General features: G+C 37.4%; 1 protein-coding gene across 3 annotated transcripts in view; it reads right to left on the reverse strand.

Annotated features, from left to right (window-relative positions):
- The window catches only part of fgfr3 (fibroblast growth factor receptor 3), a 42,830-nt gene extending 22,880 nt beyond the window's left edge, over window positions 1-19,950 (reverse strand). For 2 of the 3 annotated variants that reach the window (XM_016457824.1, XM_016457823.1), the window contains exons 1-4: window positions 19,368-19,950; window positions 13,960-14,194; window positions 3,729-3,995; window positions 1,219-1,284 (exon numbers count right to left, since the gene is read on the reverse strand). In XM_016457824.1, coding sequence (XP_016313310.1) covers window positions 1,219-1,284; window positions 3,729-3,995; window positions 13,960-14,104 — 478 coding nt within the window. In that variant the 5' untranslated portion in view covers window positions 14,105-14,194; window positions 19,368-19,950. The remainder of the gene's footprint in view (window positions 1-1,218; window positions 1,285-3,728; window positions 3,996-13,959; window positions 14,195-19,367) is intronic. The other variant, XM_016457825.1, reaches the window with a different exon arrangement.
- Between the last annotated feature and the right edge of the window lie 3,721 nt (window positions 19,951-23,671).

Here is a 23,671-nt window from a genome sequence, read left to right on the forward strand (position 1 = left end):
TAGAAACGATCGGCCACCTGCAGGATCCTCACATGTGATAGCCTAGTAGCCGGGACAACTTCTTTATGTTTACAGACGCGACGTAATGATGCGGCAGCATGCTCGAATTTCCCGGGAAAACCTTCCAGTACCACTCAAATTACAAAACATTATTATAAGCTAACTGTTGTGAATCGGGGTAAAGTAAGGCGATAGTTTTTAACACTGGCTGGTTATATACTTGCTCAAGTATTGATGTCGGATCATTTTTAACCAAAAAAAAAGTTACGGACTGCAGCTTTAAGTTAGCTTTATTCGTTTTTTTTTTTACACTTTTAGTTTAAATACTTAAACTCAAATTTAAGTTTTTCACCGAGTATTTAATTTAATTTTAGCTTGATTTCTAGTTTTAGTTAAGAATAACATGACTGAAGAGATCTTAATGTTTCAAACTGTTCTCAGTTTTTCTGATTTTCAATCTTTTATTATTTCTTTTTTTATTATTATTTCGTTATTTACCATTTCTTATCAAATTCAAAGATCTGGGCTATGCTATCAATATTATTTATTTATTTATTTATTTTTTACTCTATTCATGAACTGTATATTACCTTGTTCTCATTTCTCTCTCTTTTATTTCATTTTTTTTTTTAAATATGGACAGAACCAGTGATTCTGATTCTCTTGCTATATTGACATATATTTGCCTGCACAGACATTTATCAAAATGTGTTTAAAATATATGTATTTTTAAAAAATCAATCAGGGCTGCGTTTCCCAAAAGCATCGTAAGCCTAAGTTGATCATAGCTTCATTGGTTTAATGGGTCTACGATGTACTTAAGCTTATGATGCTTTTGGGAAACGCAACCCAGGTCACTGAAATGAGAACTTACCAACACTAAAAACTTGAGAAATTAAATCTCCCTCTGGTTTCTTTCTTTACTTGTTATACACAAAGTCAAAGACATTGTGGCATTTTCTCCAATTTTTAGTTACATTTCATTTGACACTGTTAGACTTTAAACTATTTCTCTTCTTTTCCTTTTCTCTGTCTTGATTCCTCCTGAGAATTTGTTTTAGCATCAAGTGGGAGAAAAAAGCAGCTGATGAAATGAGATGCAACCTAACCCCAGCTAAAAAGGCAGCAATCTCATGCATTTATTACACAACAGAGAGACCTCATGAAATCTCAATCAAAAAAGAGGATTGAAATAATAAATAAGAGGGTGACACACACCATTTCCATTACCTGCATCGTCCTCATCTTCATCATAGTCCTCATCATCACCAGAGGACAGCGAGTCTAAGAGAGACAGAGTGACATAGAGAGAGAACGATCTTATTACTACACAGCACAGTGGCCTTTCTGTATGAACAATGATCCTATTCATATGATCTGCAGAATGAGGAAAATAAACTGATAACAAATCAAAACCAATTACTGCACACACACACCCTCACACACTCTCACACACACAGCGGTTAATGGATGGCAGATGTTAGCAAAGTTTCAGTGAGTAAAACGTCTCAGAGATTTCTGACAACAGCTGTATTTTTACACACATGTCCTGAAATACACACACACAAACACACTCTCTCGTATTCTGCTTCTAAATGAATTCATTCAGAGGGAGAGGAAAAAAAAGCCATGACCCCGAAAAAGAGATTATTCTGTCTTCAGCTCCTCCTCTGTGAACATTTACACAGGTAAAACTGTACAGCACACACTCTTAAAATACCAGCAGAGCGTGAAATCCAACACTAGGCCTATTTATTTCTAAAGATATGCTGTTACTGGGACACTGAAGCTTTCTGTGTGTGGCTTTCACAGTGTTAGTTGCAGCAAACCATCAGATATACTCATGTTTTAATGTTTTGTGGCTTAACAGTCTTCAGCGGCTACTGGAGGTTTGTCTTATAAAATGTTGTTGTTGTTCTGTGGTGTTACATGTTTTTAAAAAATTAGCACACCCAAAAGTTGTCAAAATGATGTCATTGATGTCAAACCTGGTGTGGAGCTTTTAGGGCCACCTTATTAGAAGATACGCAAGACCATGAAAAGCAAAGAACATTTTCTTTTTCTGTATGTTACTTACACAAAGCTTTAGAAGACTCGGAATATAGCACACAAGTTAGTCCCTATTCACTTTCATTATATGGAAAACAGCAGCTGGAACATTCTGTAAAACATCTTATTTTATGTTCCACACACAAAAGAAACTCAAACAGGTTTGGAATGAAATATGGGTGATTAATGATGTTTTTTTTGTATGAACTATCTTTGTAAAGCTCTGTTGTGTGTTGCTGTCTGTCAGTGTGTCTGGTAGCTATGTCTTGTGCTAAAGTGTGCAGAACAGGATATTGCTGTCTTGAGGACTCTTTATCAGCATGCGATAATTGGTGCAGGTTGTGTGCCCGTTTCACTTTTTTTCTGTCTTTCTCCAGATGCTGGTGAGAAGGATTTGCCCTGGCCTAACACCAAACACATGTCGGTAAAAAAAAAACTGTGCTCTCCCTGCACTCTTACTTTTTCCATCTGCTTTAAATGATGAGGTGATTCCAGATAATTACATTCTAATTAGTTGTCAATGAGCAGCTCAGCTTGTGTCCACGAGTTTACAGAACCAAAGATCACTCCACACTACCGTTTAAACACACACACACACACTCACTCACACACACACACACACACACACACACACACACAGACACACACACCCCACAAAAACAAATCTCTGCATTCCATCATGTAATGTCTGTTTGTCTTAGAGTTTAATGATATTTTTATTACAGTATGAACATTTTTGAAATAGGGTTAGGATACTACCTTCTACTAATCTGCAGTATTTAATATGTATACTGTGCAAATCAGGCAAATTTTCAGTATGCATGGACATTATTACATTAGCCAAATTGAACTTAAAGTAATATTAAAAGCAGTTATAAATATTTTTCTTTACTTTTTTCTTTACTTTAACTTTATTGATTGACTTAAACAAACGTTAAAATATTTTTACATTTTTTCTTAATTTAATTCTAATAAACACGTTCCTACTATAAAATGTTCTAACATTTGGCCTATAATTAAATGGCACACACTGAATTCCGATCATGTGTCAGCAATGTATGAAATGTGTAGCATTGTATAATACATAGCCTACTGTATCACTATTTTTAAATGATAATAATAATAGACATTACAGAGTATACTACGTAGTAAGCAGTGTTCAGATTCCATTCTAAACATAGTCAGTGACACTTTAAAGGTTTGTATAGTAAAAGATAACTATACCTGACAGGCTGGCTCAATGGGCCAAGTGTGACGCACACGCAAACAACAACTCTAGTGTCTATTCAAGAATATTTCACACTGATTTTAATCTATAGGGACCGAAATATGCCATTTTCCTCCGTACCTTCCCAAAGAGGCCCTATTTTTGTAATTTCCTGATTTTTATTCGGGTAAAGCCCTCGTCACAGTCTAAAACAATCCTGTTCAGTCCGTGTGGATTATTAAACAACATGTAGACTATTTAACATTCTGCTTTCGAGTGTGTGTTATTGTGCTTGTATGATAAACGTCAAGTCAGCCTGCAGGTGTGTGCTGGGAGTATGTCTCAAGACCTGTTTGCCTGCTGGGAATGAGTCTGACTGGCAAGTTTCCAATCAATGCTTTGCATGCCTGAGCTTGTGCTACTGTACTAAAATAACGACAACACTATTTAAATATTATTCGGAGAGACTGACCGGTGACTCTGATAGTGTAGTTGCTTAGCAGCGTGCTGCTGTGGGTGTGTCTACAGGAATACACCCCCGAGTCTTCATAGGAGACGTTGATGATACGGAGCACTTTTTGCCCCACCCGCGTACGGTTGTTAGGAGACACGGCGTCACCGTCTTTCTGCCACACGATGGGGACCAGGAAGTCGCGCGGTGTGCAGGACAGATCCACAGTGTCCCCGACTCCAGCCACATAGTCCTCCAGAAACACTTCCACCTCACTTGACACCCAATCTAACAGAGAAAAAACAGAGGAAGACGTATTAATGGAGTAAATTTAATCTGCAGTGAATGAAAGTATTGATAATGAAATTAGATTTATGCAGATATTTTATGACTTGAGGGTACACATTAAGCTATATAGTAAGGCTATGTAAACTGCAGTGTTGGGGAGTAACTAGTTACATGTAACAGAATTACGTAATTTAATTACAAAATAAATGTAACTGTAATCTGTAATCTGAGAAAAAAATGTGTAATTAAATTAGTTACTTTTGAAAATGTCAACAATTACAAAGGGTCTGATTTTGTGGTGTGCGCTTTAAAATTAAAATATTATAATCTTAATTCTAGTGAAGAAGGATTTTGAAAGTCTGACAGTAATCAGTGTTGAGTACTAATGTAAGGTTTAAATGTTTGAAAATGATTAACAGTTGAAAATATTCGTTAGAAGTTAGAAACCTATTACATTTACAAAGTAACTTTCCAAACACTGGTAAACTGTCATGTGTCACTGCATTCCAAAATGTGTCCAAGCGCAATTCCTAACGCAAGAAAAGTTTTGTTTTTCTATTTACCATTGCCAGTGCATAGCAACAGTTTGAAGGTGATCTTAGCAAGTTAGGGAAAGTTGACATGTTTATAGCAAGCAAACATTTTAGGTAGCTAATCTAATTGTTCAGGTGTAACTCATGCACTCTTGAGATTTGATAGCATTAGGAATGCAGGTTAAATCATGATTAGACAGAAGTAACATCTTTTCTTCAGTACTGAGACGTCCAAGTGAAATGGATTATCAAAAAAAAAAAGAAAAAAGTAAGGTGCAGAAAAATGCTTGGTTCAGTTCATTGTTGATTGGATGGAGGCAGATTTGAATGCAAGTACAGCATACATCAGCAGAGAGAAGTCCGTTATTTCACCAGAAGATTAAAATAAAAAATAAATATATGCATGGATGAATCATTCACAATAAAATCAATAAGATGCAGTTATTTTTATTTAGAAAATAATTGCATCTAGTAGAGTTTGACAGACAGATCTACAGTATAAATACTACAAAAATCACTACATTCTTGCTCCAAGGTGGATCTAAAATCACACAAACGCACACCAGGAAAAATAAACAAATATGTTTATTAACCACCCCGGTGAACGGCATGGAAACCCCACTGAGATGCAGAAATGCAACATGCTGGAATAAATATTCCACCTGAGTTTCCTTCATTTTCCCTCTCTTTTTTCCATCACCTCCAATAAACCTGGTTTTCTTTCTGTAGCATCTCTATCACTCTTTCGTTCTCTCTTTTCAAAGTGACATTCATCTCCGGGTAGAGCGGTGACAGACTTACAAAGGATTGATACATAGATGTTGCGCTCGTGTGTGTGTGTGTGTGTGAGGTCAGGAGTGTGATAGCAGACGGCTTGCAGACAAGACTAAGCTGGAGTGGAATGCAGAATTGGGTTTATGAATTATAGATCGCCCGCTACATGTGAACGCATACACACACGCTGTTAAGTGCAAAGTCCAAATACACCACACCATCTGAGGCTTTCTGAAGGCCACGTGAAGTGTTAATATCTCTTTGATCACTTCTCATATCAGTTCTTGTGTGGTTCACTCTTGACGCCATCACATCTGCCTCTCCGTCCCCTTTTTTTTTACCTTTCATCTTGTCTTTCACTCATTTCTCTGTCTCTTTCTTCCCCCTCTATACCACTCAAATCCACAGGCACCACAGTGCTGACATCAGATGGCGGCTCCTTCAGTGAATAAATGCCGCTGTGTGTGCGTGTCTATTCTATATCCTGTGAAAGAGAGGGAGTGTGTGTTTGCGTAACATATGCTGGGCCCAGTGAAAGACACTAATGTGCGTGGGGGAAGGGGTTATAAATAAATATCATAAATGGCTACTGTGTGTTCCCATATTTCCCAGGAGGTGTGTGGAGAATAGAGCCAGTGTGAGCGCTGAAGTTTTACAGGGCTGATATAGAAACCTCTTGAGGACCACAGATCAGGTGAGACTTTTATGAAGACTCACAAACCCTGTTCATGTGTCACCGTTCTCTGAAATTCATAACGCAGAGTATGTATTTGCTTTCTGCTATGCATTTCCATTTATTTCAATGGCAGTTGCTTGACTGAAATATGTGACTGGAAATCTGAGCCATAAGTATCATGTGTCTAATCACTCTGAAGCCACAGGATATGACATCATGACAACATTGATTGGCTAAAGGCAAAACTAGATTACTAGATTTCAGCAGTGGTCAACCATTCTGGATGTGAACCTTTGGCAATGTCCTGACCTTCGTGACCACAACGCTACCGTCCTCCAAAGCCTGTAATCATACTTTCACTCTATAATCAGCTTCATGTATTTTCATAATCACTGTAGATTCAAGCACTGTTCTATATTCGACACACACACACACACACACTTGCATGTATTGAGGACAGTTTTCCTTTGATCATGCGGAAAAGATGAAAGGTTTTTAGTGTTTTGCCAGAGTTGTGCAGGGTAATATGTGAGATGTGATTTAAAACCTGCTGCCATGGGCAACACAGCAGTTGCTGGAATATATTTGACTACTTTTATGAAACGAACAGGTCAACACTCTGTGTGTGTTTGTGTGAGAAGGGCATTTTTAGTAGTAATCAGAAAACAGCAGTTTTTGCATCTAATTTAAAAGTGCTGTATGTGTGTTTAATATAAAGTGTGTGTGTTTAACAGACATCTTACATGTCTGTTAGTTTTCAATATAATATCTAATATATAAGAAAAAAAAAATTATATACACACATTTAAATGTTTGAGGTTGGTAAGACTTTTCAATTTTTTGAAGTCTCTCAATCGCTTATAGGGCTGTATTTATTTGATCAAAAATAGTAAAAAACGTAATGTTGTGAAACATTATTGCAATTAAAAAAACTGTCTTTTAATACATTTTAAAATGTAATTTATTCCTGTGATGCAAAGCTGAATACTTCAGTCTTCAGTGTCACATAATACTTCAGAAATCATTCTAATATGCTGATTTGCTGCTTAAGAAACATTTCTTATTATTAACAATGCTGAAAACAGTTGTGTTGCTTAAAAGGGTCACATGATGCTTTTTTAAAGATCATTATTTTGTGTATTTGGTGTAACAGAATATGTTGACATGCACAATGCTGAAAACAGTTGTGTTGCTTAAAAGGCTCACATGATGCTTTTTTAAAGATCATTATTTTGTGTATTTGGTGTAACAGAATATGTTGACATGCTTTAATGTTCAAAAAACACATTATTTTTCAAATACTGTACATTATTGTAGGTCCTCTATGCCCCGCCTCTCTCTGCTTCGTTTTCTACAAAGTCCCTCCTTCCGACAAGCGCAGTCTGCTCTGATTGGCCAGCTGACCCAGTGCATTGTGATTGGCCGAACACCGCAAGCACTCGTCGGAAATGTAACGCCCCTTACCATAATCGCGAGCTTCATCTTTCAGAGAAAGGAAAACTTGAAATCACATCATATGACCCCTTTAATATTTGTTGTGGCAATGGTGATACATTTTTTTCAGGATTCTTTGATGAACAGAAAGTTCAAAACAACAATATGTATTTAAAACAGCAATCTTTTGTAGCAGTAATTATTGAGTTTTGATCAGTTTAATGTATCCTTGTTAAATAAAGGTATTAATTTCTTTCAAACCGCCAAACTTTTGAACGGTATTGTATATGTAAGCGTTTTGCATTTTTACAATAAAAAAATTATTCACACTCACAAACACGTGTGTGTTGGGTGGGGGTTAATGTGGCCTCTTGATTTATTTGCTTGTTTTTAGGGACGTGTATTGAGTCACTATGCTGTTAGTCCCAACATTCACTAACACACACACATACAGCTGACAGCATGTGATAAATGTGTGTACGACTAACAGTCTCTGGTTCCACTTGTTTTGGGTGTTGCAACAAAACGACAGGTTAAAACAAGAGAATATGGGGGGAGGATTGAGAGTCTGCACACACACACACACACACACACACACAGAGACATGGCTGAAAGCACAGGTACGTGATCTATTGTGACACAGTGTAATCAATACATGTAGCTGATTTATAGCAGGTAATTAGTCTGCACCTTTACTCACACACACATACACACACACACTCACACCAACCGGAGCTGTGCCAGTCTGCTCTTTTGCCGTTTCCCGCTGCTTTCAGCCGTTTGGCGTGATACACTCAGTCAACATCCCCTACTGTCGTCTGACCTTCAGACTGAACACAACACACATTCACGCACACAGTCTCACGCACACTTCTCGTATGCAATCTCCTTTCCGCTCCCTCAGCCTCAACATCATTCAATCTTGTTGCGTTAAAGAATTATCTTTCTAAAGCTGAAGTCTGCATCAACTGTATGTGTGAATCGCAGATGCCGGATGTAAAAACCTCACGTTTCTGAGCCGGATCCTCCTTTGAATGAGACTGGCGGGAGAGAAGACGCGATCGGCGATTAGGATTACGATCGAAAGAGAGGTGGGCGGAGAAGAGTTTACAGCTTGTTACCTCTTTTATTCTGTCCTGTTGAGGTGTGTGTGTGTGTGTATATGACGGTGTGCCCAGAGGAAAGTTTAAGAAAGCTGCTGCATCCAAAAAGCCTTGTCTACACATACACACACACAAACCCTCCCGCATCGGTGCGCTAATTAGTAACGGAAGCTGGATGTACTGAACATCCAGAGTCTGAGCCAAACTCTTTAGCACACATCCATGCAAATATATATAAATATACGTACATGTACCTTTGTTTTTAATCTTTGTCCTAAAACATTCTTTCAAAGAATGTTTTTTCAACAAGTTAACGTGTCTACACACTCAAAGAGCCACACACACACACACACTGAAACAAACACACAGGTTGTAATCAGGGACCGGATCACTCCATAGACGAACTGGCCTAGTTTCAAACCCTACACACTGTACAGAACACACACTACAGAAACCACACTGCAGCAGCTTGTAAAATGAACAAACACATGCTCTTTATCTAAAGTAACGTCAGCACATCTTTGGATATTTCACAAATCTCTTTATCCAGATCCAGTTTCTTCTCTTAAATAATTTTCTCAGAATTAGGGTTAACAAAAACTTATTTTGAACATAAAAAGTGTTTAAGTTGGAGTTGAAATTAAGGCTTGTTCTTGATTAAAAGTTTAATTTAGTAGGACACACCCCAATATTCATATTAGTGGTACTTTTACATTTGATCCCACCCTGATGTTGAATATCCTGTGAATTTAATATTTGATAACACTTTTTTATAGTGTCCTTGTTACACGTTACATGTACAATAGTAAATTATGCACAACTACAAGCAACTAACCCTAAACCAAACCCTAATCCCTAAGTATAAGTATGTATAAGTACATGTTGTTAATTAAAATTACTCCATACTTAATTGTATAATTACACTGTAACAAGGACATCTTAAATAAGTTTAACAAAATTGTGTGTGTGTGTGTGTGTGTGTGTGTGTGTGTAATTTAGAACAATACAGTACTTAATCACCATTATTTCATCATCTGATGTGATTATGGCCAATGGCCAATGTACTGAAGTGCATATATATCTCAAAATAGCCAAACATTGTCTGATTCTTCATTTTGGCCAACATAAATGGGTTTATCACTATATTAAATTGTTGTATGTCAAATGTGTAAATGTCTGCTGTAAAGCCAAGTGAGATGTCTTGCGAACAAAGTTCACAAAGAATAAGAAATGAGCTGAGTGAGATGTTACTCTTTCAACTCTGTGACCTCAAATTGCCCTCAAAGAAACACAAGCGATCAAGCAAATACACACACAAACATGTCACCTCTCCATGGCCCCTGCCCTTCCCCCTTTACCCACTCTGTCTTTTATTCTGAATAGAAACAGCATTTTCAGAGAGAAAGAGAGAGAGAGAGAGAGAGAGAGAGAGAGGGTATTACTGGGCAGGAAAAGTACTAATCCTCTGCCTTGCTTCCTTCCAGTCAATGATACCCAGAAGCAACTGGCAACAGCTGCTCAGCAAGATCCCAAATCACACACACACACACACACACACACACACAGTCTGAGCGCATTAACATGAATATGCAATCCCATTTATAACTCAAAATTTTAAACAAAAACAGATTCCCCTAAACATGTGACACACTGTTTAGTCTATCAGACAGTATAAACGGCTAATAACTGAAACCAAAAATTTCATACGGCCTGCTGTCCTTGTGTAACATTATAACAGTTTATAATGTTTGCACACTGCTAAACAAAGCCAGCACTTGATCACTTTCGGTTACAAACTGATCTGTGTGCGGTATAAGCGTTGTTACACTGTCATTAATGCATTATTAATGCTTTATAAACTATTCATAAGCATCCCAGGAGAGAAAGCAGCAGTCATAGAGGACTCTGTGTTCCTGAGGAGCCTAATATATAAGATGCTAAGCCAAAGCTTAAATCTAACTAAACTCCAGAGGAGATTGATGGATGGACTGCTGTTTGTGCGACACATCAAGCTCTGGTTTGTTGTGGATGTGTGTGTGGGATGCTATGTGTTGGAGCAGGAATATTGCCAAGGCAGAGGTTCATTCCATGGGTGGTAAAGGAGAAGTGTACACATCTCTGTGTGTGTGTTTGTTGGACTTCTTACAGCACATAACTTCTGCCATCTGTTCATGACTGCCAGAAGTGGTATAGGGGAGCTGAGGGAAATCAGCAACACACACACACTCAAACACACGTTGACTTGACTAAGTGAGGACTTACCATAGACATCTATTGTTTTTATATAAAGCTAATCATAATTACTAGAGACAATCTCTAACCTTTAAGAAAAACCTTTTAGAACACCCCAAAGTTTGGGGTCTGTATGATTTGTATAGTTAACATGTGCTGTGTATAGTTGACATGAAAAAAAAATAGATTTAAGAAAGAATCTGATGATAATGGACAAGGAAAAACATTTCAGTACAAACCTGTCAGAAATGAAGCAAGTCCTGCTACACTCTGACGCACACACACACACGCACGCATGCGCGCACGCACACACACACACGCACACACACACACACACCAAGCGGTTTGTTTTACCACTTATGACTTTATGTAAGTATCTAAGTAATGTCCTTCAGGGGAACTGATAATTACATTGAAAACACCCATCCTACAGGTTGACAGGCCAGCAAGTGTGTATGTGCTTCACACGCCTGTGCCTCTGTCTGTGTGTACGGGTGTGTGCATTACTGCGCAGGTATCTGGTACAAGGAAGTCTCTCCTCGTGTGAACAGGTGGTTTCAGACACCATTTAGAGAATGTGTTTCTTTGCTCATTAATAACTCATCTGCTGACCTGCAGTGAGTTTCAAAGAGCATTAATGAGGTGAACCAACCCCAACTAATAACAGCAGAACAAAAGAAAAACACTCATACGAATGTGCAAAGGGTCTTAAAATGTATGGAAATGTAAGTAGTATGTAATAAGAAGAAGGACTGCAATATAGTGTCTATTTAAACCATAATGAAGACTTTCAGTAACAAACACATGCACACACACACACACACACACACACACACACACACACTTGTGCACTTGCGCATCAAGACTTAAAGATTAATGAATTAAGACCTGATATTCTGATTTATAAAATGGATAGTTCAACATTTGATTATCACTTCTGATTTGAGGAGGCATGTTATGCCTCATTGTCATTATGCATACATATATGTATGTACACACACACACACACACACACACACACACATACACACATTGTGTTAAATTGACCACAACAGCTATTTTACTTCATACACAGCTTCATACTGTGCCTAAGAACACATCTTACTCACGTTAACTTCACTGTAATGTGCGGCCTCTTGTGGCTTATTGATTTAATCTGTCTGTCTGAAATGATCAATTCAAACTTACTGTCTCTGGATTCACAGACCTAAAAAGATGAATAGAGGAATAGAAAGAAAGAGAGAGAAAAACAGGGGATTTGGTGGTTAGGATTAGAAGTGAAAAGGACCTGGGTGTTTGCAGGTTCTTGTCTCATAACAATCCTTCTTTGTTTATGCTGTTGCTTTGCTGAAGACTTTCTGCATTCTCTCCTTTGGACCATGTATGAACAATAACTGTAATTCTCTCGCCGTCTCCTAATATTTACCTGCTATCAGTATGAGAAATCAGATCCACCAGCAATCAGATGATCTCTCCCAACACACACTCAAAGAGCAGAGAAATGGGCCAAGAAAGCATCAAGCTCCTTTCTATTTTCTAAGTGACTGTAACATGTTTAGTAGAGCCATCTAGAATCCAAACACAACAGAGACTCGGGTGAACTCAGCCAAGAAACCTGTCTTTAACAAACAACTGATAATGATCAACACCTCTCAACAACATGGGCTCTCTCATACCTGCCCACATATGCAGAAAATTTAGACGCTATCTGCCTGGAGTTATGAGCTATTATTAAGTCCACACACACACACACACACACACACACACACACACACACACACACACACACACACACTCTTAGCTGTCATGTAAACCACTCTGCAGGGCCTCATCCGTCAACTGCGGGATAATAAATCAATGGCAAGGACAAAGTGTGTTTAAATAATATCAGCTACACAAGTGTTCATTGCATCAATACCCACTTTGTGCCACTGTACAAACTCAGCCAGTTACATACTGCCCAATGGAAGAGGCTGCAACTCGAGCTCCTTAAGAACACAGAATCACTGACAACCGATTCATTTTCAGCATGTGATAAATAATAACAAACAATCCTCTGTCTTTTGAAAGTGTCCAAAAAATACATTTGAGAAGTGCTTGCACTGAAAAAAAAAGGTGTGAATCACACAGGTAAGTGAAGCCTAAATCAATTTAGACCCTTTGTTGAAGGTTTACAGATTTCAAAAAGAGATGCAAAGATTCAGATGAACTAAAATGAATCACTTAGTATGGTGAACACAGTTTGACTGATTCATTTAAGAGAATCGACCCATTCATTTTCAAACAAAACATCGCTGTGGCCTCTATACAAGACCTACTGTATACCTAGGTGACAAAATATTTCAGAGCAAACAATAAATGCGAAAATGTACATTCACTATAGAAATGACCAAGACCTTTCCAGTCATTTCAGAAAACTTTGTAAGTGTTTTTATAATTGTTCTGTTTCAGACTGATTCACTAATGATTCACTAATTTGTGATTCATGACAATGAATTTGAATTTGTCAGATTCATTGAACATAATATATTTATTCAGAACAGAACAAAATATTCACAAATCAATCTTGGTATGTCTATATACCAAGTATTTCAGAGCAAAACATACTATCATTAAAAAAACTGGGGTCAGTAATACTTTTTAAAGAAATTAATACTTTTATTTAGCAAGGATGCATTAAACTGATCAAAGGTGACAGTAATGTTACGAAAGATTTCTCTTTTAAATAAATGTTCTTCTTTTGAACATTCTATTCATCAAAGAATCATGAAAAATGTATTTTCAACTTTTCAACATTGATAATAATAATAACAAAAAGATTCTTAAGCAGCAAATCAGCATATTAGAATGATTTCTGAAGCATAAAGACTGAAATAATGGCTGCTGAAAATTCACTTTTACCATTACAGGAATAAATAACATTTTAAAATATTTTAATATAGAAAATAGTTATTCTGAATTACAACAATACTTAACAATATTTCTGTTTTTACAGTATTTTTGTTTAACTAAATGCGGCTTTGGCGAGCATAAGAGACTTATTTTAAAAAACATTTTTAGAAAAATCTTACTGACCCCAAACTGAATGGTTTGTACACAAAATGTATATTTAAAATTACTTTTCCAGGCTTGAGAAACACTGTGTAAAAACTATCTGATATTTCCTGGTTTTTGTGAGCATGAGACAGAGAGGGTGAGATGTAATGTCTGACCTGTGGGCTCTGGGGACAGCAGGTGGGCACTGTACACCGGAGGGAAGATGAGGGCCGTGAGGTACAGAAGGAGACAGAGCGGGACCATCCCGGGCTGAGTGACGCGGGGACAAGTGTCCTCACCACGGAGACCAGACTCAGACATCCTCCACCGTTCCACACATGCTGTCAATGTAGCGCTGCCACACACACACACACACACACAAACACAGTCCTGTCGCTGCCCGTCCCCCACCTGAAACACAAAAACACAATCAACAATCAGTGGTCAAATAGAGAAGGGACACAGAACAAACACTTAATTTAACAGTATAAAAAAGTACAAATTCTCACAGATATTCAATAAAACTTAGGCCTGTTCCTTGTTATTTTGACATGGGACACATTTTTCAAAACACTATTGAAATTCTGTGCTGACGTGCAAATGTCTGCAGCAGTCTCTCTGCGTACACTGTAAATTGAAAAATAAAGTGCGACGACCACACACAACTGCCACGAGTGAATGAAATGGAGTGATTTTATATTATATGTCTATCAGCCCACATAGACAGTGGGTTTAGACGAGCTAGTTTAGACGAGACTGGGATTTGTTGTAAACTCTCTTTTGCCATCTCTTTTTTTACTCTCCCTTTTTTCTCCTTTCTCTGGTCGGTCTACTCTGAAACACGTCTTTCACTAAGCTAACACAAACACACTTATCTCTCTAAAGAAAACATATGCTCCCCTACACTCTGGGACTTGTGTATGTGTGTGTGTCTGCATCTTGCCACATAGAGAGTTTACATTAGTCACAATAAAAGGAATGTAAAGAGCTTTAAATACACACACACATACACATATATACTGTAGGCTGTATGGTTTGATTCCCCGCTGAGAGATTTTCGCTCAAAGACACTGAGAATTTGAGAGGACTCTGTGTTGCTTTAAACTTGAACTCCTGTTATTTCAGAACAGCCTTGGTTTAGACACACAAAATGTTTGCGTTAACTTTAAACGGTGGCATTCTTCTCGAACAGACGCACACACACTCTCCTGAGGCTAGTGTGACGCTGTTTTTCTTTCCTTTGACGAGCAGACGCTTGATTCTTGGTCAGCACATACTGAAGAGAGAGAAGGAGAGAAGCCGGGCTGGTGTGTTGAGTAACTCAGTGTTTTCTCTGGCCGGTGGAGCAGGAGCGTGCACTGCGCTGTGGGCTGATAGTGTATCAGCACTTGCTGTTGTAAGAGAGAAGGGTATATTTGTGGAGCATATTTCTGAAGTGGGTATCGTAGGTGTGTTTTTTGAGCATGTTTCTGGAGCCATACTATCTTACAGTAACAAAGTTTAAAAGTAGGGGAGAGGCCTAAAACAGAAACAAACTCTGATATATTCTTGGAAAAGGCCTTATCTTGTATTATTATTATGCATCTTTTTGGAGTATTTGATTCTGATTGGTTGATCACAGCATTCTATGGTACAAGACAGCTAAACTAATTGACGATTTCACCAGGCAACATTCTGCATAATGCTCTAATTTCATCTCAAATCACAATTTATTTATTTATTTGGGGATAAGCAGTGTAATGAATGGGATAATGTGCAGTAAGCCAGTCATTATCGCAAAAATAAACCTCTTTGTTGTGATACAAGACTATCTTGATTGGTTTATTTAGCGATAATGAATGGATGATTGTACAATATATGTTACTTAAGACAACATGGTGTAGTTTGAATACTGAACTGTGTCTGCTTGTATCTTAGCTATGCATTTATAATAAGCCATTTTAACACATACCCTTAAAAGGCTTAGGGTCTTAAAGTTTTTTTTTTTTAAAGGTTTTTGAAATAAGTCTCTTAGGCTCACCCAGGCAGCATGTAGTTGATCAAAAATACAGTAAAAACAGTAATATTGTGAAATATTTTTACAATTTTACATTTTAAATTTTAAAAACTGTTTTCTATTTTCATAAACTTTAAAATGTAATTTATTCTTGTGACTGCAAAGCTGAATTTTCAGCATCATTACTCCAGTCTTTAGTGCCACATGATCCCTTAGAAATCATTCTATACCCTTGAACAGAAAGTTCAAAAGAACATAATTTGTTTCAAAATAGAATGTTTTTGTAACCATTCATTCTAAGTAAAAGTAATAATTTCTTTTGAAAAACTTACCCCAAACTTAAATGCATATACTTCTGTGCAAATGAAACTTTAGGGTATAGGCAGCTGGGACTGTGTGACATGACTGATGTGTGCTGCAGTGTGTTGCTGTGTGGTGTGTAAAACTCTAACTCTCTCAGAAGAGTCGTGTTTATCTAGGGGATTACTGAAGAATTTGATTTGGACTCTATTGAAATATTATGATTATCAGTCTAGCCGATAATTCAACATTAGCTACTATGTTTTTACTGTCTGTATCTCCTTTTCCGTCTCTTGCTTTTAGACCCCTCAGTCAACTGATATAGAACACATATTAAAGTATAAAAAATATAATGATTTTTTAATGGCAAGCAAACAACTACAGACCTGAACAAGGCAGTGAAAGAATATTCTTTCAAATCCTGGGCATTTATGCATGTAATGTCTAATAGTTTTGGGTGAAAGAAGGTTTTAATAGAATCCTATCACACGCTAGTCACACCTTGCAACAAATCTGGGACTCAAAAATGTCAGTAATCTCCAGTAATTGTGCAACCATGTCAACGGCCAGCCCAGCCTAAAATCTGCCAATGAAAATAGGGATTAGGAGGGAGAGTATGAGAGCGATAAAGAGAGTGAGAGAGAGACAGCAGATGAAAAGCTGAAGTCTGAGGTGTCTCTATTAGAGTTTGGCTGTAATCCTCTTCCGAGGACTTCACTCGCCCTCCTGCGGTTCTCTGAGAGCTCTGTCAGCGCGTGTGTGGGAGTGTGGGAGGCTACGGGTTTGTGCAATGCTTCAGTGTAGACAACTGAATAAAGGTGAGAATTAAACTCCCTAACCCACCCTTTTAAACATCCCCATGGAGGAACACATCAAACAGATAAATCAAAGAGGACCAATTTGCAAACCACATTTACAGATGTTTGTCACTGTGAAATTATGGGTTTCTCCAAACTTCTCAGTCAGTGACTTTTCTGTGCATTCTAGCATTAAACCCATCATCTCATATGCTTACATAAAGCATCTGGCATGACACTGTCCACAAAAACATTAATAGAAAAAGAAAAACATAAGGGTAATTAAAAACAGAAGGATGAAAGAGCGAGAGACGGCAGTAACATTGTCCATTGTTTATTGTATGCCTCGTTTTCATTCATGCTGTGTTTAGCCCTTGGACTGCATTGTGCATTGTGTGTAAAATGATCTTGTGCACATTTTTTGTTGAGGTTTTTAATAATATATTATATTAATCTCTTACCAGTAGCTAATAAGGTATAAAAAAGCATAAGGAACTTTAGAGAAAGAGAGTTTGATGACATATATTCAGGACTTCAACTCTCAAACTTTCGACAGTCCACAGAGTAGCGTATTGATTTTGAGCCAGCACCAGTGCGCTAAGGGTCACAATTAGTCAAGGTTCCAATTGAAAAGAGCTTCTTTTTTCCCTGATGACACGACCTCTCACATTTGAGTTGTGTGAATGCCTTAGAGAGACCTTTACTAGTTCCACCAGGGCTGGTTTGAAAAGTGCACGGGACACATAACTAGAAAAGTAATGATTATCTCCCCCCAAAAAAAGGTGTAGACATTTCTGAAAGTGGGAGATTGTTATCATTGGTTCAACATCCAAGCTTGTAATCAGTTGTTTCTATACTATATTGAGTTTTCAGAGATTATTTTCCTAATCAGTAAATTGTTAATTTCACTGAAAAGCACAATTAATGTATTGTTGGTAGTGATACCGTTTAAAAATGTAAGTCAGCAAGAAAACAAGACATCAAGAACGTTTCATACAGTGCATGTGTTTAGCAGCCAAATTTCAGCATCTGACAACCTGAACTGACAGCAAGAAACTTCTTGCTGTCAGCCATTTAAAGCCCAAAGAAACCTATATAAACAATAGGTCTGCTTAAAATAATGATATCATCGAGATTAGGGGAAAACCTAACAGTTTACATCCTAGTTCAGTTCTCACCACGGACTCTAGTCGGGTTTGAATGACTCTAGTACATGAGGTGGCTAATTGCCCCCAGTAGCCTGCGTTAACACCTCCAGAGACTCTAATTCACTCCGATAGCTACAATTGGTTTCAGATGGCCCGTGGGTACGGCAGAGGAAAAACTGGTGAGGTTCCCTTCAGTATGAGCTAAAAACAACACAAATGAAGCCCTGCTGAGGTGGCCGCAGAAGAAATGGATGTAATTTTGGTTTTAAAATGCATCATACTTCAAGCTGTAAAGGGCTAAGTCTCTCATCAGAAAGACATGCCAACTGAGTGACCGTTAACGACTTATTGAGTTTACAACAGGTAAAAATATAAATGGCTCTATATGGCGTGTCTAAAGGGAATAGCTATAAACAGTTTTGTGTTAAACTCGTGCAGCGCGAAGGATAGGTTGATATAAGCGCCCTTGACTGTGTTTCCCGTCACCTCACATCCCACGGTGGGTTTCGGCACCATTAAAAAACCTACACCTCATGACAAAGACCAGCTGCTGACGAATTAAAGGCTAGTTTCTTACTCGCGCTTCAGGAAACGAGTCAATTTCACAGCTCAAAATCGACTGCCACACACCAGGCTAAATTATACACCGCAAACATTTTTAATCGAGCCATATTGTGAATTATTTCAGCACAGGTGCGGCTTCTCCTCGCGACTGGTGGAGCAGCTTTGGAGCACGCGGTACTCACACACACACACACCGCGCAACACCTGTCCGACTGTAAGCGATACGGGCACACACCACATGTCACCGCAGCTCTTCTACACTAAAACTTTGTTTCCATTCAGAATGCTTTGATTTAATCAATAGCCCAATTGAAAAACACGTTTTGGAATTGGAACAAGGAAACAACTAGAAATATGAGGATAAGACTATTTCCTACCCCTCAAAGGCGCCTTTACATACCTGGTCTGAGCAGCTCTGTCTGAGTCAAAGTCTGTGTCAAAACGCAGTGCTACATAAAACTGGTAAAGTATGCAGACTTCAGCTTTTATAGTTGCCTATATATTAGAGACGGCTCTGATGCTGCTTTGTGTCCATGGAAATGATGCAGCATGAGTGCAGCCTTGAACTTTGTTATTCTCGTGATGAAGTATGCATTTTATAACTTTATCTATTTATTTATTTATTTATCTATTTATTTATCTATTTATTTTAATATTTCAAAATTCATGTTTCTATATTCATAACAAATTCCATTATGACTTTTGTAAAATTACAATTGGCAATTGTAAAAGGCAGTATAAGAATGTAATAATAAGAATTATAATAATAAACTCCTCACCAAATTCCTTCTTGACAGTAATCCTTTACGAGATCAAAATAAAATAGGTTTATTGGCTTTTTGAGAAAGCTTGGTCTGCGGGGTCCTTTCCAGATGTTTCGTGAATTACATTCGGGGGGCAAATCATCAAAATACACTGAAGTTTCCAAACCCAGGCGTGAAGAAAATCTAAACAGACGTGAACTCAGTGCAGTGTTTGAGAAGAACTTCGAAGCCGTATTCACACACAGCCTTGAGCTGTCCGACTCTGTCCAGTCCTTAAACCGCTGAAAAGTGTAGCAAAAGCACACTGGACTGTATCATCTAAAGGAGCACCAGTGTAGTTTTGGCTCGTAAGAGGGTCTCGGGGTCCTACGGAAGAAGCTCCGCTCTTCTGCGCTGCGCTGTCCGGGCACAACTGCTCCGCTGCGCCGCTGGGTCTGTTGTGAAGTGCGGGGCGTTTGGTGCTGTGTGAAAGCTTGGCTCACAGACTCCCACTAACAGTTTGAGCACCGGGCTCTGGAGGGAAAACATTAACTAGGATCGGATTTCAAACCACGTCCCTGCTGCGAGTGCAGTGCTCGCCGCCTGCCGCCCCCCTCGCGAGTTCAGGGGTAATTTTCTTATTCATACATCAATACAACTATACTACACTAAACACTTCAAATAAATAAATAACTGCAATCATATTATTGATGTTACTATCTATAAAAAAAAAATCCTAATGAGGAAATACATGACTTCAGTTCCACTGTGGTACAGTGTTGCCATATGGCAACATACCTTTTCCGTAGTGCCACATGGCAACATCGATATTTTCTCAATTTACAGTAAAACTATGTTAGACAATGTTGATTTTTGAATAAAAATATGTAATCTACTAACCAAAGATGATAAAAAAAAAAAAAACTTAAGAAGAGATGTTCAGAAATGAGGCTAACAGAGTAATTTCTGGAGCACTTCAACAGGTGTCTTCCATGTGAGGTTGAAAGTGGGAAAAATGTTTTGGAAGAACATTCAAATGTCATTTGACTTAAAAACAGCACATCCTTGACTACCTTAAGGCCAGCCCTTTTAATTTCCATATTGCAATACAGAATTGTTTCAGAATAACAAGGAAATAAGTGGAAATTAATTGTTGCCATGGCAACGCTGTACCATAGAAGGTCAAATAATCTGCACACTGATTATGTTTTAAAATTTAATATATCCTGTCCATAGACTGATCCTGTCATTGAATAGCATTTATAAATGTCAACACAGGTCATTATTGCATGCCCCTCAGCCCATATTGTGCAGTAAAGAAAGCAATTCAGCATTTAAAGTGGGTAACTAAAATAAACTAAAAATACCTAATGTGCAAAAATGTTTCTGGCTGTCAGTCATTTCATGTCACTGACTAATTCTCTGACAAATCACATGCTGTTGGGATTAAAAGCACAATGCGGAACATTCCTAGAAGCATAATTTACAATTATTCAGTTTTAACTGTAATATTACACCCCCAAGCTGAGGCCTTCTCTTGTATGTTTTGATTCTTTAATCTGCAGACATCTCAAGCTGTTGTCATTTCTTCAACAGAAACCAGAAATGCAAGTGTGTGTGTAATTACAGGCTGTCTGATCAGGTATTTCAGCTTATGTATCTGCCCAGGTGTGTGTGTGGTTTGTTTCTGTCATTGTGTGTGTTGATTTTTCTTGTCATAAAGCTGTCATGTGTCTCCTGAAGGCTGATTAGCCGATCACCAAGTGTCACCAAGTGTCACCAAGTGTCGCCAGAGTCGTAATTCTGTAGAATAAGCAGCAAAACAAAGTCTCAATTACTATTAAAGCTACAAACATGTTTGCAGAGAGAACTTTATGAGACCATAGAGAGAAGAAACGTCTTCTTAATTACCAGAGTGTGTGTGTACGTGTGAGGGAAGCAGAGACAGAGAGTTCTTAGTAGCTGTCCATCTGTGTTTGTTTTAAGAGGACGGCTGTTAGCCTGTGAGTGGTAAAATCAGCATGCAAACATGAGGATCCTCAGTCACATCAACACTGTTTTCTGACACCAGGGTTAAAGACATTCAGTAAAAAGACACATAAACATCACCCATTCAATAATAACCCCTGTTAGCCTATCTCAAAATGCTATCCTCTGTGAATACTAATGCAGTGTCACTATCTCTTAGAGCCTTGAGAAAGAAGATTGATTTTATTGATTGACAAGTTAGATGCAGCGCTGTTAGTGATGACTTCTGACCGCGGCAAGGGTGTTTATGGGAATTTTAGTGGCTTGTTGGCAGCATGTGGTAAAAATGACTGCTACAACTGTAAAGGCTGAACGAGGGAGAAGCTATATGATCAACGACTAAAATGTATTTCTAACATCTTACAGATATGGTTTCAGTGATCGGCTCAAAAAAAAAAAAAAAAAATTTTTGGACACTGCTTTTAGCCCTGTATTTAGTGTAATGATGTTTATTTGACCATGATCACAGCCAACCACTGTCAAATGGCTCTGTTATAAATAACTTTCAAATAATAGAAACTTTATAATGATCTAGACTTGAACATAGGGGTGATAGAGTGTTTGAGGTAGTCGGTCCCAATCTTTGGAATAGCTTACCACAACACATTAGATCCGCAACCACTTTGTCCATTTTCAAGCATAAACTTAAAAACTACTTTTTCTCTCTTGCTTTTAAATAATGTGTATGTATGTGGCCTTTTGTTTTTTCTTCTCTTAACTGTGTTTTAGGGTTAGATTGTTTTCTTTTTGTTGGTATTTAGTTTTATCTTTGAATTGTAAAGCACCTTGGACAATGAACATTGTAATTATATGGTGCTATATAAATAAAAAGATGAAAGACTAAGACCAAATATTGTTGGCTTAAAACAGATGAAGAGTTGGCAGGCCTGTGCTGCAGTTCAGTGGATGTTTGGCGCTATAGGGTCTCTGCCTAAACTTAAAGACTACTTTTTTTCTCTTGCTTTTAAATAATGTGTATATATGTGGCCTTTTGTTTTGTTTTGTTTTTTTCTCTTAACTGTGTTTTAGGGTTATATTGTTTTCTTTTTGTTGGTATTTAGTTTTATCTTTGAATTGTAAAGCACCTTGGACAATGAACATTGTAAGTATATGGTGCTATATAAATAAAAGACTAAGACTTTATTTGAAATACAAATTTATCGTAACAATGTAAATGTACTGTAACCTTTGATAAATATATAATTTTCTATTTTTATTAAATGCTTTTCTTTTTAATTTTAGGTTAAAAGGATCCTGAAAAAAAACTTTTTTTCCCCCTGAATGTGATTATAATAAAAATGTATTTAGCACCAAATCACTGTACAATATATTTATACATATGCAATTTTGACAAAAAAAATTAACTGTAATAAAAAATTAATTAAAAATAAAATTAAATATATATAATATACATAATAAATAAAATAGATGTATACATATAGAATAGAAATAGATGTAAGTTATAATAATAATTAAAATCATATTAATTATATGTATTTATTTGGAATTTAGTCAGGCAGTATTTATTATTATTATTATTAATATTATTTGTATTTATTTGGAACTTAGGTGGTATAATCAAGCAATAATAATAATTATTATTATTATTGATTTGGTGGAACAATCAAACAATTATTATTAAAAATTAAAATAAAAGCCCTGACCACTGTCAGTTTTTTTTTTTTTTGTAAAATAAATTATTTTAAAAGAGAATGATGCTTAAGTAAAATGAGCATGTGTGTAGTATAGGGGAAAAAAGCAGCTCAAGGCCGTATAATGCAACATCAGACATTCTGAGAGTTAAAGTGTGTGAAACGTTGAAGGGAGGAGAGACAAGAACGTCTGTAGAGTGTATGTGTGTGAGAGAGAGCATTTGTAAGATCTTTTTGCTAGTTCAGATCTTATCAGTGCGCATACTTTTACTGATAACCTAAAGAGCTGATAACATTGTGTTTGTTTTCTTTTGTTTTTTTTGCATATTGACTGTAAGTATTTGAATGAGTGTGTGTGTTGTACTGGTTATAAGTTGATTTTAGAGGAAAATCTTTAATATAAAATGAGCCATGTGCAAAGGCAGACATGTGTCAGATATGACAACATAAGTGAAGGTGATTATTTTCTATTTCCTATCCCAATCCTAATTGTTAACTCCTCACCAGTTCTGCTGAATATACTAAGGAACACTGTGCCAACCTTTCCAATGTACATTCAGTTACTGTTCGCAAGGTGTGTCCTCCAGCAAGGTATACAGAGTCTATCCTTCCTCTCTAGACCATGACCTGCACACCCACACACACACACACACACACACA

Source organism: Sinocyclocheilus anshuiensis, unplaced genomic scaffold, assembly GCF_001515605.1.
Source record: "Sinocyclocheilus anshuiensis isolate Anshui unplaced genomic scaffold, SAMN03320099.WGS_v1.1 scaffold63, whole genome shotgun sequence".
NCBI lineage: Eukaryota > Metazoa > Chordata > Actinopteri > Cypriniformes > Cyprinidae > Sinocyclocheilus > Sinocyclocheilus anshuiensis.